General features: G+C 43.5%; 1 protein-coding gene across 5 annotated transcripts in view; it reads left to right on the top strand.

The window, feature by feature from the left end:
* Positions 1-10,579, top strand: part of PPP2R2B (protein phosphatase 2 regulatory subunit Bbeta) — a 485,402-nt gene extending 474,823 nt beyond the window's left edge. For all 5 annotated transcript variants that reach the window (XM_061149441.1, XM_061149442.1, XM_061149443.1 and 2 more), the window contains 2 exons: positions 7,202-7,293; positions 9,858-10,579. In XM_061149441.1, coding sequence (XP_061005424.1) covers positions 7,202-7,293; positions 9,858-10,137 — 372 coding nt within the window. In that variant the 3' untranslated portion in view covers positions 10,138-10,579. The remainder of the gene's footprint in view (positions 1-7,201; positions 7,294-9,857) is intronic.
* Positions 10,580-15,488: the final 4,909 nt, after the last annotated feature.

Below are 15,488 nucleotides of genomic sequence, written 5' to 3'. Positions count from 1 at the left end.
GTATAAAGAAAAAGATTGGTGTGTATATAGACACACCATATAAAGAAAAATTGGTGTGTCTATATACATGTGGTGGTGGTTTAGTCACTTAAGTCATGTCCGACTCTTACAACACCATAGACTATAGCCCACTAGGCTTCTCTGTCCATGGGATTTCCCAGGAAAGAATACTAGAGTGAGCTGCCATTTCCTTCTCCAGAGTATCTTCCCTATTCAGGGATCGAACCCACAGACTTGCATCCCCTGCATTGGCAGGCAGATTCATATACATATTCAGCCAAAAGAAGAATGAAATAATGCCATTTGCAATGACATGAATGGACCTAGAGATTATCATACTAAGCGAAATAAGTCAGAGAAAGATAAATATGATATCATTTATATGTGGACTCTACAAAAAAATTATACAAATGAATGTATATATGAATCAGAAAGAGACACACAGACAAAACAAATTTATAGTTACCAAAGGGGAAAAGGCAGGGGGGATAAATTAGGAGTTTGGGATTGACATATTTACACTACTCTATATAGAAGATAAAAGATACAACCAACAAAGTCCTACTGTATAGCACATGCTCAATATTTTATATAATGACCTATAAGGGAAAACAATCTGAATAAAAATATATATGTATTTGTAACTAAATCACTCTGCTATACACCTGAAATTAGCACAACACTGTAACTCAACTAAAACTTCAATTAAAAGATGGTACTCAAAAAAATAAATAAAGTTTGAGGAAATATTGAAAGAAAAAAAAAGTGCCCCATAACAGATAAAAGGAAGGAGTAGGGAGAGATAAGATTTAAAAGAGGATCTATTTTGCTCATCTTTTTCCTCCAAAAGGTAGGAGATATGGAGTATGAGGATAACAAATGTGGCTTCCTTTGCCTACTGGATTAATTCCAGCTTGCCATTCTTCCCCTTCAGAAGCCCACTCCGCTTCCTTGTCTCCCTCTGTTACACAGATCTTGGAAGCAAGTCAATGATAAAGTCAAGACAAGGCAAGAATTAGGCTTGCTTTCTAGAAAAGAGATCAATCCTTGAGGTCAGTATCTTCCACCATCAGAAGAAAAGTACGACCCCCCCCAGTGGATGTCCTTATCTCCACCATCCCTTTCTTTCAAGGAAATAGTCTGTGCTGATTGGGAAGAAGGGAAATTATAGTCAAGACTTATAGTCAAGGGTTAGGCAAACTATGACCCAAAAGCCAATCCTGTTGCCACCTGTATTTGTAAATAAAGTTTTATTGGAACACAACTCTTAACTCATTCATTTATGTATTATCACTACTTTTGCATTACAGAGGTACACTTGGATAGTTGTAAGTGAGGCTACATGACTCACAAAGTATAAATATTTATAGTTTGGCCCTTTTTAGAAAATGTTTGTGAAGATCTAGCATCAGCCCTCTCTTCGTCCTGGGACTCTTCTGCTTTAAAGATTCTTCACAATAACTAGAGAACTTTAACAAGCAGAAATGGCCCTACAAACAAAATGCCCTTCCCTATCAGATCTGAGCCACTCCTAATATGCACAAGAGGTGGTAGAAGAGGAAGGGAGGACAGTGAGTAGAGGGGAAGGGAAGACAGTGAGTTAATTTATAGCAGAATTCCAAAGCTTAGGACACAAGCCTCACCCTTATTCTCCCCATCTAACAAGCTGCCAATGGATTCACTTGTCACCATAACCCTGAAGCCGATACCCTGAAAAGGCCCAGAGCTATTTGGGAACACGAGTGTAAAGGTGAAGGAAATTAATTTGCAGAGTTAGAAATCCTTACCCTGTCCAAATAACTCAAGAGAGCTTTTCAAATACCCCAAACATCTAATGGAACGTAGAATGAATCTGACCTCATTCCTCTGCCCAGGGCTAAGCATACAGCTGAGCCTCTGAGCTCAAAATCTGACAGAACCCTGGGGCAAGGGAGGAAAGGGGCCCAGGCTACAGAAAAAGAGATCATGAACCATCACTCTTCATCTAAACCAAGTCAAACTGTGCTTTCCATAACATCTCTCTGCCTTCACCCAATTCTGTCTGCCTCTTGGCCCCACTTCAGTGCATCATCACAGCTGTCTAGAACTGAGACTCTATGTAAGGCGAGGCCAATGAGGCAGAGCGAGTGGGAGGCATATTGCTAGAGCTGGCAGGAGCAGGTGCTCCAGAACCTAAATCCCTGTTCATTTCCCATTCTGTCATTTCCTTTGCTGTGTGATCTTGGACACATGATATCATACCCTGCAGTTCATGCTCCATTAAAGTGAAGAGAATGACAGTACCTACAACCTAAGATGCTATTAGAGATGAGATGAGATCTTATGGATAAAGAGCCCAGCTAATAATAACAAGGTGGCATATTATGTATGCCTAATGTCATTGCCACTCCCCACAATGGATCTCAGGAAGAACTGAAAATGGCACCCAGATTACTATGCTCCAAGCCTCAGTCATCTGCCTGCTTGCCATCTTCACCTGAGTTGCTGAATGCAGCTGGAGAGAAACACCCAACCATGCTGACCAGACTCATTTAAAATTCACATCTGGGTGGCTAACAAACACGTGAAAAGATGTTCAACATCACTCATTGTCAGAGAAATGCAAATCAAAACCACAATGAGGTACCATCTCACACCAGTCAGAATGGCTGCTATCAAAATGTCTACAAACAATAAATGCTGGAGAGGGTGTGGAGAAAAAACAACCCTCTTACACTGTTGGTGGGAATGCAAACTAGTACAGCCACTATGGAGAATAGTGTGGAGATTTCTTAAAAAACTGGAAGTAGAACTGCCATATAACCCAGCAATCCCACTGCTGGGCATACACACCGAGGAAACCAGAATTGAAAGAGACACGTGTACCCCAATGTTCATCACAGCACTGTTAACAGCCAGGACATGGAAGCAACCTAGATGTCCATCAGCAGATGAATTGATAAGAAAGCTGTGGTACATATACACAATGGAATATTACTCAGCTATTAAAAAGAATGCATTTGAATCAGCTCTAATGAGGTGGATGAAACTGGAGGCTATTATACAGAGCGAAGTAAGTCAGAAAGAAAAACACCAATACAGTATACTAATGCATATATATGCAAGTTAGAAAGATGTTGACGATGACCCTATATGCGACACAGCAAAAGAGACACAGATGTAAAGAACAGACTTTTGGACTCTGGGAGAAGGTGAGGGTGGGATGATTTGAGAGAATAGCATTGAAACGTATATTATCATATGTGAAATAGATCACCAGTCCAGTCTGATGCATGAGACAGGGTGCTCAGGGCTGGTGCACTGGGATGACCCTGAGAGATGGGATGGGGAGGGAGGTGAGAGGGGGGTTCAGGATGGGGAACACATGTTCACCCATGGCTGATTCATGCGAATGTATGGTAAAATCACCATAATATTGTAAAGTAATTAGCCTCCAATTAAAATAAATAAATAAATAAAATTCACATCTGGGGACTTCGCTACTGGCCCAGCGGCTACGATTTTGCACTCCCAATGCAGGAGGCTGGGGTTCAATCCCTGGTCAGGGAACTAGATCATGCCACAGCTAAGAGTCTGCATGCCCCAACTAAAGGTCCCGAGTGCCACAGCAAAGGTTGGCATAGATAAATAAATAAAACGTTTTAAAAAATAAATTCACATTCAACAACTTTAAGCAGCCCTCAGTGCCCTCCCGGAACTGAGCACTGTTGCCAACCACCTCCCCGCCCTGGCCTTTTTCACTCTCAGCTGATAACCTTGCTTCTTATTTCACTGAAAAATAGAACCAGGAGAGGATTGCCACGCAGTCCAGGGCTGCAGTGTGCACAGCAGCGTCTGCTGGGTGTTCTCTGCTTGCACAGACACCGCCAAATTATCCAACCCCAAAGCAAACATGGCCACTCCATCCTTCCGCCTGCTCACAAGCACGATCCAGGAGCCACCTCTGACTCCAGTTTTCCTCTCCACACTTCACAGCGGCTCCATCCGCAAGTCCTATCAACTGTCCTTCCAAACTCATCAAGGCTCTGACCACCTCCCACCACTGCTCACCTTGGCCCTGCAGGCTTACACTCTTTCACAATACAGCAGGCGCAGCACCCTTCCTGTGACGTCTTTTCACATCACCCAGGGTAAGGGGCCTATGGGCACTGGTTGGCACACGCTGAGGCCCCCCCACTCTGCTGCTTGCCACCCTCCACTCCACTGCCTCCAGGACTCCTGCCTCTGGGCCATTACATTCACTCTTCTCAATGCTTAGTAGCTCAGTGGTAAAGAGACTGCCTGCAGTGCGGGAGACCCAGGTTTGATCCTTGGGTCAGGAAGATCCCCTGGAGAAGGACATGGCAACCCACTACAGTATTCTTGCATGGAGAATTCCAGGCACAGGGGAGCCCGGCAGGCTACAGTCCGTGGGGTCACAAAGAATTGGACATGACTGGGTGACTAACACTTTCATTTACGCTTGGAAAGCCTTTCCCCAGATACCGCTGAGATGCACTCATTTCCTCCAGGTTCCTGCTCCAATATCTCCTTCTCAGGTGAACTTGATCACTCGCCCTGTATAAATAACCCCCCAGGGCTCCCAATACCCTTTTTCCACTTTTTTTTTGTTCTCATTTTGTCACCATCTAAAATATCTTATGCTTGTTGTCACACAGCGAAACACAACACTGTAAAGCAATTCTACTCCAGTTAACAAATAAAATTTAAAAATCAAGGAGTATATCTACATAAAGAAACAAAAGACCTATACATAGAAAACTATAAAACACTGATGAAAGAAATCAAAGAGGACACAAACAGATGGAGAAACATACCGTGTTCATGGATTGGAAGAATCAATATTGTCAAAATGGCTATTCTACCCAAAGCAATCTATAGATTCAATGCAATCCCTATCAAGCTACCAACGGTATTTTTCACAGAACTAGACCAAAGAATTTCACAATTTGTATGGAAATACAAAAAACCTCGAATAGCCAAAGTAATCTTGAGAAAGAAGAATGGAACTGGAGGAATCAACCTGCCTGACTTCAGACTCTACTACAAAGCCACAGTCATCAAGACAGTATGGTACTGGCACAAAGACAGAAATATAGATCAATGGAACAGAATAGAAAGCCCAGAGATAAATCCACGAACCTATGGACACCTTATCTTCGACAAAGGAGGCAAGGATATACAGTGGAAAAAAGACAACCTCTTTAACAAGTGGTGCTGGGAAAACTGGTCAACCACTTGTAAAAGAATGAAACTAGAACACTTTCTAATGCCATACACAAAAATAAACTCAAAATGGATTGAAGATCTAAATGTAAGACCAGAAGCTATAAAACTCCTAGAGGAGAACATAGGCAAAACACTCTCCGACACGAATCACAGCAGGATCCTCTATGACCCACCTCCTAGAATATTGTAAATAAAAGCAAAAATAAACAAATGGGACCTAATGAAACTTAAAAGCTTTTGCACTACAAAGGAAACTATAGGTAAGGTGAAAAGACAGCCCTCAGATTGGGAGAAATAATAGCAATTGAAGCAACAGACAAAGGATTAATTTCAAAACTATACAAGCAACTCCTGCAGCTCAATTCCAGAAAAATAAATGACCCAATCAAAAAATGGGCCAAAGAACTAAACAGACATTTCTCCAAAGAAGACATACAGATGGCTAACAAACACATGAAAAGATGCTCAACATCACTCATTATCAGAGAAATGCAAATCAAAACCACAATGAGGTACCATTACACACCAGTCAGGATGGCTGCTATCCAAAAGTCTACAAGCAATAAATGCTGGAGAGGGTGAGGAGAAAAGGGAACCCTCTTACACTGTTGGTGGGAATACAAACTAGTACAGCCACTATGGAGAACATAGTGGAGATATCTTAAAAAACTGGAAATAGAACTGCCATATGACCCAGCAATCCCACTTCTGGGCATACACACTGAGGAAACCAGATCTGAAAGAGACACGTGCACCCCAATGTTCATCACAGCTAGGACATTCATAGCTAGGACATGGAAGCAACCTAGATGCCCATCAGCAGACGAATGGATAAGGAAGCTGTGGTATGTATACACCATGGAATATTACTCAGCTGTTAAAAAGAATTCATTTGAATCTGTTCTAATGAGATGGATGAAACTGGAGCCCATTATACAGAGTGAAGTAAGCCAGAAAGATAAAGAACATTACAGCATACTAACACATATATATGGAATTTAGAAAGATGGTAATGATAACCCTATATGCAAAACAGAAAAAGAGACACAGATGTACAGAACAGACTTTTGAACTCTGTGGGAGAACGCGAGGGTGGGATGTTTCGAGAGAACAGCATGTATATTATCTATAGTGTAACAGATCACCAGCCCAGGTGGGATGCATGAGACAAGTGCTCGGGCCTGGTGCACTGGGAAGACCCAGAGGAATCGGGTGGAGAGGGAGGTGGGAGGGGGGATCGGGATGGGGAATACATGTAACTCCATGGCTTATTCATGTCAATGTATGACAAAACCCACTGAAATATTGTGAAGTAATTAGCCTCCAACTAATAAAAATAAATGGAAAAAAAAAAAAAGAAAAATCCAAAACGAAAAATATCTTATATACTTAACTTGGCTACACAGTCTCTTCCCCAGCACTGGGCAGAAAGCACCCCAAGGGTATTCTGTTCATGGCTCTATCCCCAAAACAGAGCCAGCATTCAACAAATACTCATTGAGTGAAAGGCTGAATGAATGGTGTCGTCTAAATGGGCTAAGAGACTTCCCTGGTGGTCCAGTGGTGAAGACTCTGCACTTCCACTGCAGGGAGCGTGGGTTCGATCCCTAGTTGGAAAACTAAGATCTCGCATGCCACGCTGCATGGCAAAAAATTAATTTTTTTAAAAGATACTGACCAAAAGTAAATAATAAATAGGCTTAGAAAATGGGAATCCCCTGCTTACTGGGCTCTGTTCTATGCCACCATCTATGTAAGCGATGTGCCATGTAAACTGCTCACCAAACCATCTTGAAGTCCCAAGGCTGAGAAGGGCCATGCCTGGGCTAAGAGCCAAAACTATCTGATTCAAGCCACATTTGCACTGGAAGAATAAACAGCTCCCATCCAAAGAGGAGCTTCACACAGAGGAATCATTTTTTTAAATATTAATAACTAACACCCTCTTAATGTGTTTTCCCTGCCCCTCCAGGTTCACGACTACCTCCGCAGCAAGCTGTGCTCCCTCTATGAAAATGACTGCATTTTTGATAAATTTGAGTGTGTGTGGAATGGGTCAGACAGGTAAGAAAGGTCTGGTGGCTGGGAACCTTCCATGGGGGGCTGTCTCCTTGCACCCACCCTGGGCCATGTGTCCTAAGGGGGGTGCAACCAAAGAGCCATCAGAATTGGCCCTGGGGCCTGGCAGGGCTGCACCATGCGGCCCACCGGGTGACCTTGAGGTCAGGTCTGGAAAGGAACAGGGGGTGGGTGAGACCCTGGACTCCTCTTTCAGAACTGGCTCAGGTGACCTGTTAGCCTCACAAAAATCCTACCTTATACAGGCAAGACCCTCCCAGAGCTGGGTCCATATGCCGAAAATGAAGTTCCCCTGGCAAATTTCGAGGATGAACCATTCCAATGACTGTAAAGCGTGCTGTCTGGATGGGAAATTATCCCTCGAGGCTACCAGTAGAGACTGGCCTGAGGCCTGGTGGTCATGAACTGAATTCTCATCAGCCTCATTTATCCTGTGCCCTCAAAGGGATTTATGACTATTTGAGGCCTTTGATCTCAACAGTACTTCCTAGTACCTCTCCGCAGTTTCTTTTTGGCTTGACAAATAGATGCTGCTGTAATTTCCAGGAGAAGCCAGCACAGGCTACCTGGGACTGTTCCTTAGTGAAGGCAGCACCAGCAGTCATACTGAAAAGCAGGGAAATTCTATCACTAAAAAGCATTCAGAGAGGCGAGCTTCTAGTGAGCACAGACTCTACCTCTCTGACCCCTGTTGGGTTTTTTGGAGCCAGTGATCCAAAACCAGCCTTCCACTCAGCAGGCCTAGAAGGAGTCACCACATGGTAGACGATCCAGATCACACCACCCAGTTGGTGGAGGGCAGAGGGCCAAGAGCAAAGCAACTGTTACTTAGTGGAACAAAGGCCTTCAGGGGAAAAGTAGTTATCCCTGCCCTGTTATTTTGTTTATTTTCATTTCCATTGGTCATTTATTCATTGTTCATTATGAATAGATTTTTTTAAATATTTGTGGTTATTATTGTTCAAGTTCCCCTTCTATCTGAACCAAGATTCAAAACCTATACTTACTCTAGGTACTTTCACACACATCGTGATTTTTTAGTCCTGGCCACAATCCATCAAGATTGCTTTCACTGTCCCCATTTTAGAGCTGAGGAAACTGAGGCTCAGCCAGATACTAGTTCAGGAGCTTGGGCAGATCACTGTAAGTAGTAGAGACAAAAGGAAGAATTTAAATCCTAAAATGAACATTCTTTCCACCACATTACAGTTTCTTTCCATAACCGAGAAAATGTTATTCTTGGTCCAGATAAGGCTGAGATTACTTTTTCTTTTCCCAAAAAAGACTTTCTCTTACTGTTTAAAAACAAGTCGGGTGGTGGTAATGGAAGCAGAGGTCAGTGCGTGGGAAGCAGTAAGGCCAAGTGGCTTAATGCTTGTGCCCCAGAGTCTGGCAGATGTGGGCTGGAGGCCCAACTTGGCTACTTACTGGCTGTGTGACACCGTACACGCACTCACTTTTCCTCCTGTGTAAATCCTTTAACATGGAATGATGGAAAAGGAAATGAGGGTAGGGGTAAAGCACTCAGCACCCCTCGTGATGAGATAATAATTGCTCACCCTATGATAGATACACACATTTCATGGCATCAGTTTCCCAGGCCAGGGTAACAAAATCTAGCCCTTGATTAATTTCCGGGACAACTAACAAATACCCAAAAACTCAGCCCCCTGGCCGTGGCTTACTCTTGTCAGTTTTCCTTCACCTTCCTCTAACCCAAGACAAGATGTGGTGTTCTCCCATCCTAACCAGCCAGTCAGAGCCTCACCCACAAATGAGGCCAAGCCCACCTCTCCGGGGGTCAGCCATAAGGGGGTGCTGCTCGAGGGACATTATGTTTCCCTTGGCCTGTCACCTGTCAAAACTGTCAGCATTAAGTAGAGTTGGTCCATGGCTTCTGGGAGGCTCTTGGCACCCCCTGCTCTCTTCATCAATGGGAGATACTCCTAGGAATGGATAGCTCTTGTAAGAGGGTAGGAAACCATCTGTCAGTCCACTACAAAGGCTTATTTCCTCATCCTACATCCTTTTAAAAATTCTCATTTTTGTTTACTCCCTCCCAAGACTATGATGAGATCCATTTTTTAGATAAGTTTTCAGAAAAGGCAGAATGTCGATCTAGTTCATAGCAGGAAGAGGACACGATGTGAGCATCCCTGGGTACTGACGGGAGAAAGCCTTATCAGTCGGGCAGCACAGTCCCTCCTGCCACTGCCATGCTCGAAATGAACGCGATACAAGGACAGCTGTTCCCAGTGTTCCTACTCTCATGACTTGACTGCAGCCTCAGAATCCTGATGTGAAGGAGGTGGGCTGGGATCATTAAAACCACGAGACTGACTTATGGAACAAAATAACCTAAAGGAATCTATTGATAAATAACAAGGAGGGCTATCATCACCCTTCACCCAGCCCGAGAGCTTGTTTGCCTTAGTGCTTCTAAAGTTGACAGTCACACTACAAAGCCTGTTGCGGTTTTTGGTCTCTTAGCTGTAGAAAGTCTGTGTCCATGGCACTCAGTCACTCCCTGTTTCCTCTCTGCCTTGCAGTGTCATCATGACAGGCTCCTACAACAACTTCTTCAGGATGTTTGACCGAAACACCAAACGCGATGTTACCCTTGAGGCCTCGAGGGAAAACAGCAAACCCCGAGCTATCCTAAAACCACGCAAAGTGTGCGTGGGGGGCAAGCGGAGAAAAGATGAGATCAGTGTCGACAGTCTGGACTTTAGCAAAAAGATCTTGCATACAGCTTGGCATCCTTCAGAAAATATTATAGCAGTGGCGGCTACAAATAACCTATATATATTCCAGGACAAGGTTAACTAGGAGGACAAGTTATTACTTAATAATCTCACATACTGAATACTAGTCAAACACGTTTTTAAATGTTTCTTTGGGTGTTCATTTGATGCATCGACTTTTAATTTCCCTCTGCAGGAGACAATTGGAATTGAAGTCCATGGAGTCCAACCTTCCCACATCCCCAGTTCTAAGAAACTTTTGTCAAACCCAGTAGGTTCTGGGACACTTCTGTTTAGAATCGAGAGCTGCCAGCTAACAGTAATTCTTCCATAGTTGACTTGAATTTCTGATGCTTTTATTGCCCCGTTTTCTCTGGTGGGTCCAGTGTTTTGTTTCTAGGTGTCTGCTGAGATAAAATGAGGTTGTCTGTAGTATTTAAAGAGAAAAGAGATAAGTTTTTTTTAATTAAGCAATTCCATTTGATTGAAAAAAAAATTCAACGAAAAATAAACACTGTTTACTCTTAGAGAAATTCTCCTTGTTTTGTGACAAATCAGAACCAGTCAGCAACCCCTGTCCCTACAGCACTTCTTTTTTTTTTCCCCATTTTCTTTTTCATGATTTCACTTGAGCCAGAGATTTATTTCACAAGGCTGCAAAGAGGATGCAGAATGGGAAGGGGAAAGGACCACATCAACAGTTCTATATTCTTTTTTTGTAAGCGCCATAGAAACAGCCTGAGAATTTGGCCAGGAAGCCCCATGAATGCTTCAGGGGACATCAAGAGAACACTTCGCTTCTCAGAGTTAGCTTGGCAGGGCCCTGTGGGGCCACATTCCATCTGTCGCTTTGTTACTCTTGCTTTTTGTCATTTTAAATGGCTCCATATAATCCTCTACTTACAGGTTCCTTGGCTTTTTCCCTTCACCCTTTTCCAGCTTATTTATTCCCTTGACTTCTAAAGGCTGAGTCCTTGTTGTTTATGATCTGGCTTCTAAATGCAGCAGTAAGCTGAGGGCTGGGGCACCTCCCTGAGAAAATGTATCTCCCAAAGCAGCCCCTGCCCCCTTCCCTGGGTTTTGTAACCCAAAGTAACACTCCATCTATCTCCACTACAGTGAGAACAAAAACAGCCAATGGAAAACTCTGCTCTGTAAAGGCTATTCAAGTGCTTCTGACCCACCATAAGTTTACCATCCAGAAAAACAGACCAGAGGGCTCTCCTGCAGAAATGGAATATGGGGGAATCAAGAAGCTTTGACATCAAAGTGAAGTCTGCTTGAAACTGTAGAGGCTAGTTCATCCCCCTCCTCCCGCCCCCTGCCCTTGAGGATTCAGACATGTAACTTCCAGAAATTTCTATGTGACGCACCTCTGGGAAGGAGACAAAGTTAATTCAAAAGACGGAGAAATTTGAAATGGAGGCTCAAGGAGGAAGTGGGAGGGTCTCCAGGCCAGGCCTGGGCTCCCAGTCTCCATTCCTGTCACCATGACTCATCTCCCCGGACTTGCATTTAGTGACTAGGAAATGGCTTGAGATGAGGATTTTCCTTTTAAAGAGAAATTTTCTTTCACTTTGTATATTTATTAGAAGTCCCAACTTTCAAGTGTAATTTGTTTTGGAAGAGAGAAAAATAGTGAAAGAACCATCTTTCAGTACTAAGCTATTACCTACTTAATAACAGTTTTTTGGCAAGGAAATAACTATCTACTTAAGCAAACAATTTTGTAAGATGCAGCTCAATTTCAGAAACGTTAAAATATGAAAAAGTACGTCTCAAAACTGAGAGAGCATGTGGAGGAAGATGTGCTTTTTTTCTCTGTGTTTATCTTTCCTGCAATAAAAGTCCTGGTAGAAACCCTCTGGGCAGGGTTCCTGGCCTGATGGGGACCAGGTTCTTGGAGGAGACCCAAGAAAGCCACAGAAACTTCTCCAACTCACAGAGAATCATGGTAGCAGGACAGACAGAAGGACCAGCAGGCTCCTGTCCTGAGCTGACCATCAACTTCCTCACGGCCTTTTCTCTGCTCCCTTGAGACTCAGCCCCTCTATCTGTACCAGTTGACAGGATGAATCATTGTTCCTCAAAATTTAGCGTCGACCTACCTTTATACTGTTACTCATTTCACTTAAGTCACCTTTTCTAAAAGCAAGACATAGCCTCCTTCCAACAAAGAATGTTCATGAAATGTCAGCTTTAATGTTTTGTTCTAAAAGAATCACATAACCATTAATGAAACAAACATGTACCCATTCACCAACTGCAGGCAACTTGTGAACCCCAAGATGCATGGTTACCAAACTTGGGGAACACTGAGTTCTGATGTGGCAGAACACTGAAGCCTTTGGAGGCATTAGAGACTTACAATGGACAGTAGTCCACAAATTGGGAGTCAAGCTTGCTTCTCAGAACACATGCATGAACAATTCTGCTCACAGCTTTAAGGGGTTCACAGGCCCACCTACAGCCTTTCTGTGGCCTTCACCTCAAAGCTCCTACACTAACCCAGTGCCCTCAGCCCACAGATGTACACTTTGAGATCTACAAAGTGGGAGGAATTTGCAGAAGAGATCAAAGCTAAGAACAGAGGGCCACCACCTTCCCCGTTACCCCATACAAAGGAGGCATCAGAGCCAACATCCTCGACTCGTACGTGGAAACAGGAGGGGAAGGCCCTAAAGACCAGACCTCGGCAGCAATGCCCAACACCCTGCTTTAGCAGTGACCTGCTCTGTGCTGGTTATGGAGCCAGGTGTTTACACCTGCCATCTTCTTCCACCCCAGTGCTGGTGATCTTCTTGGCTGATGGTGCCTAGAAGTCAGTCCCTTTTCCAGCTGACACTCAGAGTTACGTGGAAGCTGATTTACCACCTTTTCAACAGCTTCTTGGGCTCTCAGATCCCTGCCCTGCAGCAATAGTCTGTTCCTGAGGCAATAGTCCGTTCCTGATATTTTAACAAGCAATTCGAAAGCTGAACTTTGACAGACATCCACACTTTCACTTCCAGAGGAAGAAGATGAGTTTGAACAAAACAAAGAAGACACGAGGCAGCATGCAGCAATGGGGTGTCCATCGGTGAACGGGCAGTAGGAACCCCTGAGCTTCCTAACTCCTTAAGGTCTGGCTTCTGCCTTCAGTCTTCTGTCAGGTACTGGGGGGGTGCAGGGGAGCATCTCTCAACCTCTCATTGGTCTCGTAATTAACTCAACATGCATTAGGCAACCCAGCACATGTAAGGTGAAACAGTTGTCAGTGAAAGGAACAAAGGCGAAACTACAATTCTTTTAGCTCAGTGACCCGATGAAGCAAGTCAGCTGTCTCACATATATTTCTTTTGAACCTGTAGGGCCCATTATAATAAAAGTTAGACCCTCAAATGCTTCATCACCGACAATGTTGGAGACCATTGCCCTTCCTTCAAACCTACAGAGCAACAAGCCAAAGCTTCCCTCTGAACCCCCAACCCTGGGCCCTATTCTTTCCTCAGCCCCTCTGCTGACTGCCTCCAAGAGTCAGGAAGGCCCTAGTAGGCCTAATAATAAAGCTTTGGGAGGACACTGGAGTCCACAGCCTGAATGAAGGAGGCCTTACTAATTTGTCTTCTTCCATTATGGCCGTGTGCAGATGAGGATGGTGTGTTTTAACACTACCCTCAAAGACACAGCAGCCCCTGGTTCACTGCTGGGAAACAGTCACACACTGTGCCTCTTGTCACACCTTAACTGTCCTCTTGCCCCTGCATTTCTAAGTCAAGTCTCGGGAGCCACTTTCCATGGGAATGACTCGCCTGGTCGATGGAAAGAACATGGATTGAGGGGACAGGAAATGCAGATCCTGCTCCTGGCTCTGTGGAGTAACTGGGCAACCTGGGCAAGTCATTCAGTGCCTACATCAGTCACATCACCTGTAAAACGGTCAGAAAGCCATCAGCCCTCACTCATGGGATGATTATGAGGGACACAAGAAACTCATTTTTTTATAACTGCTTTGATAAGCTTAAAGCCCCACAGAATAGTAACAGCAACAATATTCACTGAGGACATATGACTGATTTCTCCTCATCTCCTTCTCTGAACCCCATGAGATCCATGCCAGGGTAATTTCCATTTTTGCCACTGAGGAAATAGACTCAAGTTTTCAATGTAGCCAAAGGCACATAGCCAGTAAGTGGTAGAACCAGGTCTCCAATTCAAAGTTTCATACTCTAAAGCCAGAGTTTTTAAAATACTGTTTCTTATATATGAGGGTAGCTAACACTTACCAAATGTTTACTATGGGCCAGGCTTGGTTCTACAAATTTCCCAAGTATTAATTCATTTACTTCTGTAACTCTAGGCACAGATACATTATTGTTCTCATTTTACAGATAAGGGAACAAAAAGATGATATAACTTGATTAAGTTTGTACAGTTCACAAGTACCAAAGGCAGACATTTTGATCAGAGTTCTTATCCTCTCTCCTCATCTCATATGTGTGTGTGTATAAAAAGAGAGAGAGAATATATACATATAGAGAGAGAGAGATGGAAGTTACAAATTAGAAAACAAGTTCCAGTAACATCCTGTAAGTTCATCAAGGTTAAATATTTATTGAGCTCCTGGTACGTATCAGCCCTAGGCATGGGGCTGGGGTTCCTGACATGTGTAAGCCACTGGTCACCACCCTCCAAGAGATGACAGCCATGTGTGTTGGGGACATATTTACAATGTATACAGTGCAGAAATGATACAGAGAAGGAAATGGTTAACTCATGAGGACTGGTAGGTAAGAAGTTTCTTGGAATAAGTGACGCCTAAGCAGAGCTCTAACGCAGTTTTCTCAACAACGAACAAAACACATGGACTTCCCTGGTGGTCCTGGGGTTAAGATTCTGCATTTCCACTGCAGGGGCACGGGTTCAGTACCTGGTTGGGAAAGTTCGAGATGCCACGTGGTGCAGCCAAAAAAAAGAAACACATTTCTGAGAGAGAACAACATATATGAGTCACCAAAGTAAGAATGAATTTGGCATGGGAGCATGAAATCAATATTTCTCTACTTCTATTAAAACACATTTTCAATTTTCCAAATCTGACTGACCCCTTCTTTCTTTCATTCATCCAATAATAAATATTTATTAAACTCCCATGTCTAAGGACTGTTTAAATATAAAAATAGATGGAAGGAAACCAATAATTATGAGCACTTATTAGGTAACAGATGTTGGGCGAGGCACTTTTTTAAGTCCGTACAGTCACTTGATGGGTAAATACATTATTCCACTTTTCTAGTTGATGAACAGACTCAAAATTGACACAGTCACTGTGACAAAGACAGAGGTTTTATCTAGACCTGCCCTGACCCTAATCCTGTACTTCTTTCAAGGGAATGCATAGCTACCTTGTCTTGTGTCTTTCCACTAGTAAGGATATTCACAAACCTCTCTGCAACC

The sequence above is a fragment of the Dama dama genome, chromosome 9, assembly GCF_033118175.1.
Source record: "Dama dama isolate Ldn47 chromosome 9, ASM3311817v1, whole genome shotgun sequence".
NCBI lineage: Eukaryota > Metazoa > Chordata > Mammalia > Artiodactyla > Cervidae > Dama > Dama dama.
This window is presented reverse-complemented; position numbering and strand designations above follow the sequence as displayed.